Raw genomic sequence first — 16,580 nt, forward strand, 5'->3', positions numbered from 1 at the left:
CTAATAATAGCCAATTATATCTTGCACTTTACAAAAAGGAGATATGCTCATTTATTTTTTAAAGTGGACCTACCCACTTTGTTTTTTTATGTTAAATCAGCATCTGTATACTATATTAAAGATATACAAAGACATGCCCTAAAAAAATAAATAAAATGACAGTGACTGATAGCTAATTATCTAGTCATACCAATTTTCCTGGCTTATTCAAGACACTAATTAACCTCTTTCCAGAAAAAAATAAAGAGTATATAGAATCTCTGACTTGACTTAATCTCCAAGTGGTGAAGGTGAAGGTTTATATACATTGATTAATAATAATAATATAGTACTAATAATAACAACAGTAATAATGTGTTTGACAAATAATTAATAGATGTGAATCAAATAACTCCATCACCATGTAGAACATCTACAATATACAGAAGCTGCTTGAGTGGATCCCTTTGGATTCAAATGTAAAAGCAAACATTCTGGTAAAATGCAAAGCCTTTCTATTTCTGGAATGTTGTAATATTAGTATAACATGATCATGTACCAAAAAAGTGTAACCAAATCAAAGGAGAAATAGGAGATCATTTCAAATGCGTATTCCACTGTCCCCAACTAATATAGTGACATGCCCTTAAAAAAGATATCCAAAGATCGTGATTGCTAACTAATTATCTATTGATTAATTTTACTGATTGCTTCAATCCACTAACCTCTTTTTTTAACAAAAAATAAGTATAAGATCTCTGATTTCATTTGATCTCCAACTGATGAAAATAATACTAAAAGAAGAAGCCTTACTATTTTGGACCAACTAGAATAAGAATAAGGAGATTATAATCTTGCTAGTTATTATAGCCGCCATGAATCTGCTACCAACTTTGTTTTCTCTCACCTGATAAATAACTATAAACAACTAATGGCTTATCAACATCAATACTACTTTAATATAATCAATTGTATTGATCCATCGTTCATATAGAAAAAACATGTTAAAGACAGGAATAATCCATATATACTTCTCAAACAAACCAGCTATCTCGCACATAACATCACAAACATTGTTGAAAAAGAAAAGAGAAAGGATTTCATTATTGCTTTATAGCAATTTTCTAGGCAACTCAATCGCGTATGACATATCAGATCAGTGAGTCTGGAATTCAATTTCAGGGCATACAATGAAAGAACATTAAGGGCTTGACCCAAGAAAAAGAGGAAAGAAACACTTTACACTGAATCAACACCTTCGACCTGCTGTTGGGCCAAGTATCTTTCTCTTCTTTCTTTCTACACAAGGAGAAAGGATGCAGAATATGAGAAAATGGAAGGAGAATAATCAATATAAATAAAGAGTTGATATTTATGCATTATTAGTATAAACAATTTTACATTCTCAACTAATCAGAAGTCATGGCAGAATGACTTTTGAAATAGTCATTGTAACTTTGTAAGTGAGTGTGCACATATTATTTACTCAGACAAAAGAATGTGGCAAAGAAGAGTGTCTAACCCATTCATCTATAACAAGGCCTTCACCGGCTACTCGAGGACCTTTCTCCTCCGGCGGTTTCTGTCGCACTTCAAGAGCTGCATCAGCCTCGGCCAACATCCGTTTGAGCTTATCCAGTGCCTTACATAAATAACAGCTTTCAATTATAACTGCAAATAATAAAATGGTTGAGATTTTTTGTCATGTTTGAGATATGCAGTCTTACAGGACTAGGCCGTTCAAGGTCCACAAAAATAACCCGTAGAATTTGCTCTATTGCCACTTGATCTCTTTGCTCATCAAACTGCAGGAAAAAATTATGTAACATTTACATGTTAAATTCCAATTTGCTCTGTGTACAGAATGCATGCCTACTTATTCAAGAAACCAAAGCACTTCGATTTAAATTTTCAAAGTAACGTAATAGACTTGGCTTATTTATCAATACAGGAATAAGTCCAAGACTTGCGAGTCACACCTGCAAAAGATGAATTATGAAAAATGATTTGTGAATACTTGCAATCAGCTTAAGGCATTTTAAATGCATTCTTTGTGTTACTTATCTTTAATTTGACAATTACAGTGTAAGTAGGTTGTGTACAATATAATCAAAGTTGCAATGCTAGCAACAAACAGTGTTCCACAATATATTTACTTACAAAACCTTGTGTACTCACCTTAATAAAATGCATTAAGAGTGATATACCGGAGAAGGCATTTCATATAAAATTCAGTTCTGGCATCACTTGTGTGAAGAGAATCATGAAACAATCATGCATATGGATATTCAAGTATGATATATGTCACAAGTCGATGTGGAGACAGAAAATAAATAAGCTACAACAACTCAAGTCTCCAGAAAGAAAGTAAAATCAGGTCATGATTATGCACAAAGGTCCCAGAACCTCTTTTCCAATACTAAGACATGCCAAATTCCCATTGGCACCAACTAGAATCTCTTAGAACTGTTTATAGGCAAAAGTTATCTTAAGAAATTAAACAGTACTCACATGGATACAGCACAAAGGTTCCAGAACCACCTTTATTTCCAATAACTACCACATGCCAAACTCCCATTCGTACAACATGGAATCTCTTTGAACTCTTTATAAGCAAAAACTATCTTAAAAAATTCAACAGTACTCACATGGGATACAAATTTCTTGAACAACATCTTTGGTTAAACTAACATCTTCAGTTTTTCCCCACGCTAAAAGAAAAATTGATTTTAAGACATATAGACCATCAAGAAATCTTAATTGTTTCACGAACAGAAAGAAGGTTTGAATTTCATCTTACATAAACAAGCTAAGATATAAATGAAAAACTCGATGATGATGATGCCAGATATCATCAAAAGGAGCAATAATAAATTACCAGTTCCGGTACATAGTCGATTTCACCTTGCACTTTTAGGCTCATGATTTTAAACTTAACCTTGCTTTTTTGATCAATTGGTTTCTCATTGTTCTCTGGTGGCTCCACAAACTTGAATACTGGTAAATATGTGATAAGAGGAATCAGCAATTTCTAAGCATTTGGCCATGTTACTTAAACAGGAGTTTAAAAGCACAAATTACCAGTAGCAATTATACTTTCACCAGGGGCAAGAACACCACCTGGAGGACGCATATAACAACTCTTGGGTGCTGTTGTTTGAAACTAAGAAAAAACGAAAACATCATCATTGGTAGTAACCTAAATAGTGGATAAAATAAAGAAAAAGGCAGTGTATAAAATATCAGTGTTCATATCATCCTATAGATATATGCCATGAAACCGTATATGAAGATGGTCAAGATCAACATATTACGTTTCCTGTAGTAATTTTCCAAAACTTAACTTTCATGCGTGTGTAGAGACTAAAAGTTTTCTACATCGTATGTTGAATACCATGAATGACAGAGTTATTAGCCAATTTATGATATAGAGTAACATGATGGCAAAAAAAAAGAAACAGAAACCACACCTTGAAAGCTACATGAGACTTGCAAGTGTTTCCAATTGCGATTGCACTCCTAACTTGCTTACCAGGTTCATCTTCAAAATCAAAACAAAGTCACATTGAATCAGGCGAAGACAAACCTAACATCCACTACAAACAAATCAATGAATCCGTTCTCATCATCATATTCTTGTTTTCTCCTATTAAAAGATGGGTCAACTTAAAGTGTAGCAAAACAATAAAGCAAGGTAAAAAAACAGAATGGACAAATGTGAACGTTAGCCATGATAACTATGAATAGTGCAACCCATTCACAAGGCTGTAGAATGAAAAAAAAAAAATCCAGACCAAGCAATTGAAACAAAACATTAATTTCATAAGAAATTCAACACACTCACACACAAGGGAATAATTCTAAATCTTCTTATAATATCTTCATAGAAATCCTCTGCTTCCTTTGTATGGTAAGTATTAAATAGTTTTTTTATGTGTCGAAGATATTAAATATATTTCCTTTTTCATTTGATAGTTATAAAATATTGAAAAGATGTATCAGAAGGTATAACATTGCTTATTTTTTACAAAATAAACAAGTTTCAAGAGACACCTACATGGAAAGTAAAGCTTGTTGGTAGGATCAAGACGAAGCCTCCTCTTTGTAGGGAGCAGAGACTTTGCCACAGATAAGACTGTGGTTGAAGAATGCTGACCGGATCTATCAACAGATTGAAGATTATTCTGATTTTGCTGATGGACATTGTGCATGTTGTAAGACATGGAAGATGAAGAAGAAGAAGAAGATGGAGTGTGAGTTGTTTGCCAAAATGGCATTCTACAAAAACTCCAAACTTTCCCATCAGACCCTGATTTTTCACTCTCTACCTCCATTCCACCCGGAATCCACCTGGAACCGCCACTTCCGGCAACTGGGTCACAGAAACGCCTGCAAAGTTTCAAGCTTTGGGTTCAGTGAGTGAGGAACACGAAGGTTGATTTGGCAGTAATGGCAGAATTACTATGTGGGTTGTGTCTGTTGGTCGAAGCACTGGAACGTAAAAAGTCTGTCCGAGAAAAGGCTGAGGTTTCGAATGTGACCCCTGGCTGTGCTGCGTTTCATTTACAACTTTTTTTTCTTGTTTTGTCAAAAAGGGTGGTAGTTACCGCGTACTGGTAAGTACCTCTATGAGTGAGACAACTTGGTAGCAGAGATGGTGGCATCAATTTTACTGTGATGGAATGAAAAATTGGGTTCGGACTCAATGCACCCAATTCTGTAGATTTGATTTCTGTGTTTGAGGTCCGTTTCACTTATGTCACACAGTTCCTGCGATTCTTCCCTCTCTGCAATCATTTCCTACTTCTTATCAACATTTGACATCACTGTAATAGTAATTTCTCAAAAAGTTCAGTAATTATTTTTCATATCATATAAATTTCCAATTATTTTTATAACACTGAAACCATTTCATCAAAGTCTTTTTAACATGATTATAATATCACAACAAAAATAGTCTTTAATCCAAAACGAAAATACTGTAATGAGGAAAAAAAATTCTCTGACAAGTTGTAACAAACGAAACTCTAAATGCATAAGCCATGCCGTTTCATGTTTTTTTTAGCATTCACACCTCACAGTAACAACATAGAAGGTATGGAAGAGCTGTATTTTTTGCTCTTTTGAAGCAAAAGGCAATTTCGATAAGAACAAAAACAAAATCAGCAATCCACATAAAGTTGGCTTCATACCTAACCACATAAGGGTCGAAATAAATCTGGCAATGGATGTGCCCTTTCACCAAATTGATATTTCTCTTTGTTCTCTTCCCTTTAATTTATTATTATTTATCCTTTTGCTTGAAAAGAACAGAGAAAATAAAGCTACTTCTAGCTTCTTTATTAGCCACCATTACTTCATATGGTTGTAGAACATTACTAGCAAGTGATTTTATTAAGAATGACACCACGAAAATCACTGATCCTTCCCTCTGTTATGGTTTTCTTTTTCTAATTATACAATAATATATCCTATGTTCATGAATTGGCAATAATTTTCATTAGTAATGTGCTTGGAATAATCCAACAACCTTTGCCCAAAAGCTACTTTCTTCTAAAAAAAAATGTTGCTAAAAGGTCTCATAATAGTTTACTAATTAATTTTTATATTACTTAAAATTAAAAGCTATCATCCTCTCTTTTTCTTTTGGACTACTACCGATTGAAGATTAACATTATGATAATCAACAACCAGGTCATGGATTGTTTTTGCCAGGGCAGGTGTGGTGGCACTGTCTTACTCAGAGAGAGTTGTAATTATCAAGGAGATATGGATCATAACAATTTCTTTTTCAGATCCTTATCTAAATTCAGCTAAATTGTTTCTTACTTAATTACTGAGTATAATAGTAGTTTATTTATGTATTATTATTATTATTATATCAGGAAAAAAAAGGCATGTCCAAATTAAGTTGCATTTTTCAAACGCCAAAAGAAACAGTCCTGCTTTAGTTCTGGTTTAATCAAGTTTCTAAACACTAATTCGTGATTCCTTCCTCTCTATTTTTTTCTTCTGAAATCTAGTAAGTTTCAATAGAGAAATGAAAGTGCAAACTTATGTTTAGCCCCCTGAGAGGTAGCAAGCATTAGCCATATTATAGTGCGAAGAATGTTAAACTTTGAAATGGTTTAACACATTCAGATATTTTTCATTCATCAAAATTTACATCCAAATCTGTCGCAATACAATAGCAATTTTTGGACATGACCACGAAATCCCTGCCCCATATTATAGGGCAAAGGTTCAGTCAAATTAGACACAGTTTTTTAATTGCCCTTGTGACTCTAGTTGGGACCCCAACAACTTAAGTACATGATTGTCCTCATGGATTCTTCTGACTGCTTTGCCCCATCTTCCTTCAATATACTAGAAACCATAGCAGAAGAAGAGGAAGAAAGATTCTTTGCCTGAGATAAGGATCTCACGTGGTTTTTGACTTGATGTTGAACTGATCTTAAGGCATTATTCCACCTGCATAGACCCTGGTCCTTCAAGGCCTCCACAACTCCAACACTGGCTGCCACAGCCCAAGTTCTGCCGGCTGAACACATATTTTCTTCTATAAGGCTTCTCCAAAGAAACTCTTGCTTTGATTTTTAAAGAATCAAAAGTAACCCAATTGATACTTGATAATTGTAGTGTAACTTGAGTGAATGGAAGAAATATCTTGCAGGATTTTAGATTGAGAGGTATTGAAATGAAGGTGGTTTTATATTGAGGAGAAGCACTTGACATGTGATGTCAGACAAAATTGCTAAACTGAGGAAACGGCCAAAGATTTAGAAAAACCATAGGCAAAAAGTTTTGGTTAGCTAGCAACTGGTTTTGGGGGTAGCCAGTGGTTTTCGCTTTGCGTAAGATTTGGAACCAAGTTTAATGAATCCGTAGTTTTAGGACCACCTGTCCCTGTCACACAATTGTCGCACTCACTCTAAGTATCAAATATTTTGGTGTCACTATGATGCATGCTTGGCATATCAAGACACTCTTACCCCTTTGGCATCTAATAATTGAGGTTACAAGGTAAGTTTTTATCAAGTAACTTTTTCCTTCGTTTTTTGTTCAATAATTTAAATTTATTTTTATTAAGTAAACTCACATAAAATATATCTGATAACCAAAAATATGTATTTTATACAGGTAAAAGACTGAAAAGTTAAATCAATTCATTGTACTGTTTAAATTTTAAGTTTTTCACCAAAAAGCTTTGATGTTTTCATTACTTTCAGTAGAATCCTGTAACATAACAATGAGACCTTTGTACTGTTTAAATTTTAAGTTTTTCACCAAAAAGCTTTGATGTTTTCATTACTTTCAGTAGAATCCTGTAACATAACAATGAGACCTTTATATACAACACTGACAATGTTCTTACAAATCAAATCGATTTTTTGCAGAATCATATTGCTGACCTGAGAAAATTTAGTCGTACAACAGTTTTGTGTAACATAATAAATTATGTAAAAATGTGATAAACTAATAAAAGTAATATTAAGCTATTACACATGATAATATAATTTTTGTATATGCACTCCGCAGTAGCTATAATATTTTAACTACCTTTGAGAAAGAATATGTTATATCATCACTGATTTAATAAAGTATGTATTGTTGCAGAATCATTCATGACTCGTGCAAGGACACATAACATGGGTTGATATTTAGTTAGAGGGGATAAGTACAAGTACTAATTGAGTTTTTGTATTTCTCTTCAGTTACAAGAGTTTCAAATTATTAATTGGTTGTTTCTCTTTCTAAATAATGCTATATAAATCAGCAATATTAGTAGAAGGAAAACTACGAAGATTGTTGAAATTTCACTGAATTGATATTCATCGTGATTACTGTTACAACAATGAACAAATAACAATAATAATATACATAAATGAATGCAGGCGAAACATAGCAAGAGAAATCTCCTTCTCGATCTGGCACAACCTTTTCATGGCTACATTCAAAGAACAGAACTGTTTTCTCCATATTGTCTTTCTCTTTCCTTCAGCTGGGACCCCAGCAACTCAAGTACATGACTCTCCTCAAGGATTCTTCTGACTGTTTCACCTTCTCTCCTTGCATTTTGCTAGAAACCACAGCAGAAGAGGAAGAAGAAAGCTTCTTTGCCTGTGACAACGATCTAACATGGCTTTTCACACTTTGCTGAGCTGACTTGAAACCTGAATTCCATCTGCAGAGACCCTGGTCCTTCAAAGCCTCCACAACTCCAACACCAACAACCACAGTCCAAGAAGCTCTCTTAGATGAACCCATCTCTAATGCAGTACTAGTAGTTAAAGTGATCCTCTCAGTATTTTTGAGCACCTGAAGGTGATAGTAGTGTATCTGAGTATGTATCAGAAGAATACAAGCAAAAGCATTTGAATGATGAAACATTGGAGTGAAGGGTAGTCATATATAGGGATGCAAAAGTCGGTGACTGAAAGAAGATGCCATTTTTAAAAATAAAAAAATGATTTTTAATTGCTCAGCATCCTGTTTCAGTTTTCAGCGCCACGTGTCTGTGTGAGAGACGTGCCACGATCCCATGCATATGCATTGCAGAGTAAGGATTAGGTTACACGTGTATATTCTGGGTAGAGAAAGAGACAACGTAGCATATTTCATAAAACCAATCAACGTTAGAAAGACCCTGGTTTCTGGGAAGGGAATGAATCCGCTTGTTGTCTAGTTACTTAGTTCAGGGCATTAACTAATTAAATAATCCAAACATGGCCTAAGCATCTGGCTAACAAGATATATAAGCAATATCAAGCTAGGAAGATTAGTGTGGCCAGCGACACTTGGAATATTATGATGGTAGAAAATGAATTTGATTTTTTGCTTTAGAATTTGATTTTATAGACTTATTTGATTTTTCTTTTTTGTTGGAAGTATATATATGTCTCTTTTTATTAACATTTTTTTACTTTTTAATGTTTAATGTTTTCATTTTATTCTGTGAAAAATGTATTAATAAGCGCATAGTTGACTGACTAAGAGAATTTTAATATTAAAATTAGTAAGTAAATAGAGTTCAAATAACTCTCAGGAAATTTTTAGTTCTAATAATGAAATTAGTGTTGTTGACAAGATTAAAGTTGGGGTAAGTCATAATAAATCCTCCTATTATCATTACAAAAGCACTGGAAGTGAAACTCTTCATTCTTATAGGAACCTTCTAAAACCAAAGAAAAAACAAAGTAGGTCGAGTAGTAATGTAATGATAAGTTTTCTCTCATTTTCACGACCTAGTACACTTGATACTCGGGAAAATATGTCATTATGCTTCTATGATTTTAACTCCTGCAATTGTTTATTATTTTTGCTGAGATATAAGTATTTGTGATGCAACTAAGTTCATTTTGATTGTTGTTAAGAATGTTTTCAACTCCGTTTGAATAGTTGAATATTCATCAAAGTCTTTCAAATATTATTTCATCATCTTCAAATTTTTCTCACCACTAATAAATTAATGTATTTACATCAATTAAAACAGTCTTGAAACCAAATTTAAATTGAGTAGGTTTCCGTTTTGTTATTGTATAATAAAAGGTGGACAGCTAAATAAAAAGAAAAAATATTAAAAGAAAAAAATATATTAAGTGAAATAAAATAGATGATATTTGTTATCTTTGTTAATAATACATTTATAATGTTTGCGGTAATTGATTGGAATTTTTTTGTTTAAAGTTTAGGAAGAGTTATTTATAAAGATTTATTCAATAATTGAAAAAAAAAGAGTTACATGCATTTCAAACAAACAAAATATCTAACACTCCTCCTTAATTTTTGAACTGCAAATTCCAATCTTTTGTCTTAAGAACTCGAACTTGTTGGTTGGAAGTGGATTGGTAAACAAATCTGCAACCTGGTTTTCAATTTTGCAATAAACAAGAACAACAACTCCATCTTTTTATATCTCCACAACTTAATGTTAAAATGCTTGGTTTTTCCATGAAAGATAGGGTTATGAGAAATAGCTATTGCAGCTTGATTGTCAACAAAAACTTTAGTACTTCCCTTCTGCTCCATGTTAAGATCAATTAAAATTTTCTTCAACCACAAGACTTAGTTAACAGCGGTTGCGGCTGTAGCAACAATAAATTCAGCTTTTGTTGTAGATTACGCAATAGTTTCTTGTTTCTTTGAGCACCATGAAAAAATTCCTAAGCCAAGACTAAAACAATACCCTAAAGCACTTTTCCTATCATCTAAAGAACCACCCCAATCATTGTTAGAATACCCAACAAGCAGTAAATTCTGACTTTTCTGAAACTTAATCTCATAGTTTATAGTTCTTTTTATGTACCTAACAACCCTCTTTGCAGCCTTCAGATGTTCTTCACAAGGACAATGCATGAATCTAGATAGAACACTCACAACATACAATATATATGGCCTTGTTGTTGTAAGATACATCAAACAACTAGTAAGACTTCTATAATGTGTTTCATTCACTACATCAGCTCCATCATCCTTGCTTAGTTTTTCTTTATGATTCAAGGGACTATTGACGTGCTTGCAATCTTCCAATATGATTTTTTTTTAAATCTCCCTAGCATATTTTTTTTGACAAAAAAAAACTCATCCTCGTCTTGCTTAATCTCCATTCCAAGGAAAAAAGTTCATTAAACCAAAGTCAGTCATTTTGAAAGCTTGCATCATATTTAATTTGAAATCATCAATAAGTTTTGCATTGCTCCCTGTAATCAAAAGGTCATCAACATATAGTGAAATAACAAGAGTTTTAGAACCTTTAGATTTGACATAAAGTGTAGATTCTAAAAGACTTTTGTCAAAGCCTAAACTAAGGAGATAATCATCTATTCGGCTATACCATGCTCTAGGAGCCTGTTTTAAGTCATAAAGAGCTTTAGACAGCCTATAAACTTTGTCTTCTTTTCCTTCCACAATGAAACCTTTAGGTTGCTCAACATAAATTTCCTCTTCAAGATATCCATTTAGGAATGCTGACTTGACATCCATTCGATGTACCTTCCATCCAAATTGTGCAGAAATAGCAAAAAGCAAACGAATTGTATCAAGTCTAGAAACAGGTGCAAATGTGTCAAAATAATCAACACCCAAAATTGTGCATACCCCTTAACAACAAGCCTTGCTTTATGTTTGTTAAATGAACCATCAATATTTAACTTGGTTCTAAACACCCATTTCACCCTAATTACCTTTCAATCTCGAGGTACGTCAATAAGCTCCCAAGTTTTGTTCTTCTCAAACATATACAACTCCTCCTTCATTTCCTTTTTCCACTTTGGGTCATTGATAGCTTCTTCGTGATCAATAGGTTCACATATTGCAACATTACATCTCTGATATATGTTAGAGAGTAATCGAGTGCCTCTAATTGGTGGATCATCTTCCATTTCATCTAGCTATGGGTTTTTTGTTTCAATAGGAGTCTTTGAGTCTTCCCAATTCCATTTCTCATTTTCCATGAAATGCACATCTATGCTAATAGTTATAGTTTCAATTTCTAGTTGGAAGACTTTATATGCCTTTGAAACTATACTATATCCAATGAAAATTTCAGCAATAGCTTTTTTCTCTAGCTTATCTCCTTTAACCTGTGGAACATAGATGAAACAAAGACACCCAAAATTTTTAAGAAAGTTTATTGGAGGTTTGTACCCATACCATGTTTCAAAAGGAGTTTTATTTTTTACTACTTTTGTGGGAAGTCTATTTTGTAGAAATATTGTTGTGTTTGCTGCCTTGGCCCAAATTTTTTTTGGCAAATTCTTTTCATATAGCATGCATCTGGTCATCTCCATAATAAATCTATTTTTTCTCTCACTTACTCCATTTTGTTATGCAATATAAGGATCTGTAAGTTGATGTTCTATTCCTGCTTCATCACAAAATGAGTTAAATTGATATGAAGTATACTCCTTTCCATTATCAGACCTTAATGTCTAAATTTTGCAGTCACATTCATTTTCCACTTTTGCTTTGAATTTCCAAAAAATCCTTGCAACCTCTGACTTGAACTTCAAAACATAAATCCTGCACATACAAGTTAAATCATCTACAAAAATAATGTAGTAATGACTACCCTAAGTGAAGGAGTTCTAAGATGCCCTTCTACGTCAGTATGAATCATTTGTAGCTTCTTTTTTGCTCTCCAAGTAGTTACTAGAAATGGAATTTTGCTTTGTTTTTCATATTGACAAGCATGGCAATCTAAACAAGATACACAACATTTAAGGAGGCTTAAGGTCATTTCAATGGAGGATAATGTCATCCAAATGAAAAGCCAAACTCATTTGAACAATGAGTGTCATGTCCTTAACACAAACATATGGCGAAATTGAAAGGAAAACAAGAACAACTTCAAGAACATGAATAGAACATAATTGAAAACATGTAATTGCTAAAACTGGACAAAATTGAAAGAGGAAACAATTCTACCGATTAAAATCATCCAAAGAACACAATGAACCGATTAAAAACTCAAGAACAACACAAGAACAAAACTAAACGGTACAAATTGAAGAACAAGGCTTAAGAACTAAAACTACCGAATGAAAACAACAAGGAGATGAAAGGAACGTGACTTAGATGGTTGAAGACCGGCTGGAATGGAATTGGAGAATGATCACGCCACTTGGTGATGGAGTTCCAAGACGAGTGAAGGAATGTTGCCACTTGTACCTCTCCAAAAGCACACAAGATGAGACTATGGTAAGGAGATCAAAATCTCACAAATGCTCTCTCAAAATGAGTAGAGTTTCTCTATATCAATTATCCAAATCTGCATTTACAAGAGTCCAACCTCTCTATTTATAATAGAAGAGGGCTGAAATGAAACACAAATGAAAGTCAAAGTTCCCTCCAAATTCAAATGCAAATTGGCGCCACCTAGTCATGAACTAAGTGTGATCCAATTCCTATTTTCAGCACCTCCTAAAATGCGTCTACACCCCCTAACTATTAACACTTTTTATTTAATATTCACACCACCTACAACTATACAAGAGTAATAAGAAGATTCATTATTTGATTCTCTTTTCCCAATGCTCTAGCCATGCTCCTAGTGATCCTTTGGGCTTAGGCTTGGGCTTCATGGGCTTGGGCTTTGGGCTTGGGCCTCTATATACTAATAAGAAGAATTTTAAGTATTTTGGTCCTTGCACATTCCTCCTATTTATAGCATCTTTTTGAGTCTCATCACCAAGCCTCTGTGCCATAACTCAATGGTATTTTCCTTTGCTAAAAATATTGTCTACTTCTCCTGAAATGGATCTAATGAGAAACTTTTGCCTCTCATTTTTACCTTGAACAAATCTTGTCCTGTAGCATCCTTAATCAAACAGTGGTTATTTTCATAAAACACCTTGAAGCCTTTTTGTAGCAACTGACCAACATTCAATAAAATTTGGTCTATGTTAGGTATATATAACACATCAGTAATAGTTTTAGTACCTGAATGTGTTGCTACAACTATGGTTCCTATTCCTTTTACTGGAATGTGACCCCATGTCCTATCTTGAACTTTGAAATTTTTGAAGGCTTCAACTCCTTGAAAAGTTCTTTGTCATAAGTCATGTGATTTGTGCATCCACTATCAATTAGCCAAGATTCACTTGAAACATTAGTGGAGAAACAAGTTCCAACAAAAAGTTCATCATCCTCTTCATTTGCAATTTGAGCATCTACATCTTGTTGCTGACTTTGGTTCCTACAAATGAATGCTTCATGCCCAAGTTTATTGCACTTGTTGCACTTAGCATAAGGTTTTCTCCAACACTTAAACGGTGGATGACCTAACTTGTTGCAATGCTTACAAGGAGGATAATTTCTTTTGGAACCTTCTCTTTGACTCTTGTTGTTATTGTGTGCAACAACTTCTCCATTTTCTTGTTGGTTTTGCTTGTTCTTGTTGCCCTTGTTTCTCCAACCACCTTCATGTTTGGCTGGTAAAGCTTCATCAATAGTAACTGATTTCCTCATAGCCCTTCTTTGCTCTTGTGTTTTTAAAGAATTTAATAACTCTACCAAGGTTATTCTGGACAGATCCTTGATATTTTCCAAGGTAGTTATGGTAGCCTTTAATCTTTCAAAAACAATGACCAACATTTTTCCAACAATACGGGAGTTTTTAAAATCAAATCCAAGCAATCTTACTTTGTTTGTAATGTCCAAAAGCCTTTCAGAATTCTCCTGGATGGAATAGTCGCTTTCCATTTATGCACTCCAGTGTCCTCATAGATCCCTCTAGAAGAAAACTCTCACTACAAAAAAAATCACTTTTAGCGACCACCAAATTCGGTCGCTAAAAACATTATAATTGGTCACTAAACATATCTACGACCAAAACAACCACCAAATAAAGATGGAAGCGAAAACCCTAGTCGCAAAGCATTTAGCGACCGAATTATAAAGTGGTCGCAAATTTGCAACCGAAATTTCAGTGGCTAAATTAGTTGCAAAAAATTTGGTCACCAAAATATAGTAACCAAATTAGCAACCACTATTTTCGGTGGCTAAATCGTTGGCTGAAATAGAAGGTGATAGTGACCACCATTTTCGGTCACTAATAAATTAAAAAAAACTTGTGGTTACTAATTCGGTGACTAAATGGAGACCATTATAGCGACTGATTTAATTTCGGTGACTAAATGAAGACCCTTATAGTGACCAATTTTATTTCGGTGACTAAATATTTCTTTTAATTACAGCGATCGATTGTGTTTCGGTCGCTAAGCAGCTTTGTAGATATAATCATCAAATCAATTTCAGTGGATGTTTTATATTTATTATTAATACCTATTTAAAATGGTATTTTTTTTTATATGTAATATTGTCTCGTTCCAATTTCAAATTATAGAATAAAATATTTTCTATATTGTGATAAAATGGCTATAATTTTATTCATTTAATTTAGATGAGAAACCAAAAAATAGATGTATTACTTAAAAAAATAATCAATTTTTTATGGTTTTCTAAAGTGACAAATACTAATACAAACTAAAATATCCAAGTGTCAAATACTAAGAAACATAGAAATATTGAAAATTGGTAACGAGAAGTATGTGCGTCTTCCAAGCAATGCAACTTTTCCAGGCTTATATCCCATGCTGTGATACTTTTGTCCTCACCGTCACGGTAAAGAAATCCATTTTGCAAAAAGGAATAAAGAAATTTAAATATTAAAATACTTCAATCATCTACGTCAAAATACCCACGTAGGTAATTAAGAGCATCTTTAGACATCTTGCAATACTTTTTTTAATCCCTTAATACCACTCACAATATATTTTTCATCAAAGTGTGCATCTTTAGACATCATGTGTTGATGCATCAAGTGTCAAGCAATTCTTCATAGTGGATCATCGATTGAACTCTGAGGACAAAATCATGGCCCGCTCCAACTACATTACCACTAAATTAAAATTATGAAAGCTTCACAACTTAGTGCTATTGGTGGGTTCTCAATACTAATTTCCTTACACCCGTTGCCTTCGACTTCTTCGTTCCCTCCTCGCCGCCATTCCACCTGTCTCCCTCGCTGCTTTCCTTGTGCCGCTTCGATGACAACGCGTACTCGTCAAAGTACTCCCCATTTCCTTGCGCCTTCTTTGAATCCAGCCTCCACTTCTCTCGGGAATCCGAATCCTTCGACGCCTTCGCTTTACCGCTCTCCTCCTTGCTCCTCCGATCCTTTGCATCAAAATCTTGCTCAGAGTCGGAGTGTTCCCTAGCATCCGAGAATTGTGCTTGCTCGATTTGTGCTTCAAACTACGCGAAACCGCAGAGGCGAACCACAAAACAACAAAACCCTAACTGTTGAGTTGAATCGGGAGAAGTGGAGCGTGTCGCGAACATAAACCCTGCTAATAAGGAATTGAGTGAGAGAGAATGAAGCGGTTGAACCCTAACAGAGAGAGTCATCGCACCGGATCGTGGAGATCGAATGTTAGAAAAAAATTATGGGAAGCTCCAATAGGTCAGTTAGGGTTAATTGTGTAAGAGCGCGTAAAGGTTGAGTTGAGCAGTAGAAGAAAATCACAACCAGATTGTAGGACCCTTTCTTTCTCTATTTTTTAAATAGCCACCGAATATGTTGAGCAGTATGTTTAATTTATGTCTGTGTAGGGTTGTATCATTGGTCTTTGGTTTATCGGCGTTGATGAGTAATGAGAATTGAAGAAGAGGCAGAACTGGAGATAACTATAGTATTTTTATTTTTATTTTGTTATTATAATTATTTTGTTCTTTTTATTATTATTTCTATTCTTATTTATTTTTATTTTTATTTTATTAAAGAATTACATTTTCTAAAAACTAAACATATTTGGTGACTGATTTGCTGACAGAAATAAGCAATTACATTTAGCGACCGAAAGAAAATCAGTGGCTAAAAAATAAAATATTTGGTGGCTGATTCGGTGGCAGAAATAAGCAATTACATTTAGCGATTGAAGAAAAATTGGTGGCTAAAAAATAAATATTTTTGGTCGCTAATTTGGTTGCAGATATATTTTTTCAAATTTATTCAAAACAACCACCACTTTAGCGACCGATGATTTTGTCACTCTCATGTTTCGTCGCTGATTCGGTCGCTAAACTAACTAACATCACAA

General features: G+C 33.9%; 3 protein-coding genes across 4 annotated transcripts; all 3 read right to left on the reverse strand.

Moving 5' to 3' along the window:
• Nucleotides 1–1,052: 1,052 nt before the first annotated feature.
• Nucleotides 1,053–4,766, reverse strand: LOC137835491 (vesicle-associated protein 4-2-like). Of its 2 annotated transcripts, none has more exons than XM_068644024.1 (8): nt 4,604–4,766; nt 4,037–4,368; nt 3,450–3,520; nt 3,061–3,142; nt 2,858–2,976; nt 1,707–1,784; nt 1,502–1,621; nt 1,053–1,278 (listed from the first exon to the last, which is right to left on the reverse strand). In XM_068644024.1, exons 2-8 carry the CDS (start codon nt 4,311–4,313, stop codon nt 1,219–1,221), a joined length of 807 nt encoding a protein of 268 aa, XP_068500125.1. In that variant the 5' UTR covers nt 4,314–4,368; nt 4,604–4,766; the 3' UTR covers nt 1,053–1,218. The 2 variants fall into 2 exon arrangements, with proteins under 2 accessions (XP_068500125.1, XP_068500124.1); XM_068644023.1 differs by having other exon boundaries at nt 4,442–4,763.
• A 1,307-nt stretch (nt 4,767–6,073) lies between these two features.
• Nucleotides 6,074–6,673, reverse strand: LOC137835492 (uncharacterized). Its single transcript, XM_068644025.1, has one exon. The coding sequence runs from the start codon at nt 6,528–6,530 to the stop codon at nt 6,264–6,266; it is 267 nt and encodes an 88-aa protein (XP_068500126.1). The 5' UTR covers nt 6,531–6,673; the 3' UTR covers nt 6,074–6,263.
• Nucleotides 6,674–7,785: 1,112 nt separating this feature from the next.
• LOC137834498 (uncharacterized) lies at nt 7,786–8,366 on the reverse strand. Its single transcript, XM_068642531.1, has one exon. The coding sequence runs from the start codon at nt 8,245–8,247 to the stop codon at nt 7,978–7,980; it is 270 nt and encodes an 89-aa protein (XP_068498632.1). The 5' UTR covers nt 8,248–8,366; the 3' UTR covers nt 7,786–7,977.
• Nucleotides 8,367–16,580: the final 8,214 nt, after the last annotated feature.

The sequence above is a fragment of the Phaseolus vulgaris genome, chromosome 5 (assembly GCF_000499845.2).
Source record: "Phaseolus vulgaris cultivar G19833 chromosome 5, P. vulgaris v2.0, whole genome shotgun sequence".
Classification (NCBI taxonomy): Eukaryota; Viridiplantae; Streptophyta; class Magnoliopsida; order Fabales; family Fabaceae; genus Phaseolus; species Phaseolus vulgaris.

Coding starts and splice junctions, on each gene's coding strand:
- LOC137835491 (XM_068644024.1), bottom strand. CDS start 4,313: ATGGAGGTAGAGAGTGAAAAATCAGGGTCTGATGGGAAAGTTTGGAGT. Junction 2,977..3,060: donor TGAAAGTATAATTGCTACTG/GTAATTTGTGCT, acceptor CATATTTACCAG/TATTCAAGTTTGTGGAGCCA. Junction 1,785..2,857: donor TCGACTATGTACCGGAACTG/GTAATTTATTAT, acceptor TTTTTCCTGCAG/TTTGATGAGCAAAGAGATCA.
- LOC137835492 (XM_068644025.1), bottom strand. CDS start 6,530: ATGTGTTCAGCCGGCAGAACTTGGGCTGTGGCAGCCAGTGTTGGAGTT.
- LOC137834498 (XM_068642531.1), bottom strand. CDS start 8,247: ATGGGTTCATCTAAGAGAGCTTCTTGGACTGTGGTTGTTGGTGTTGGA.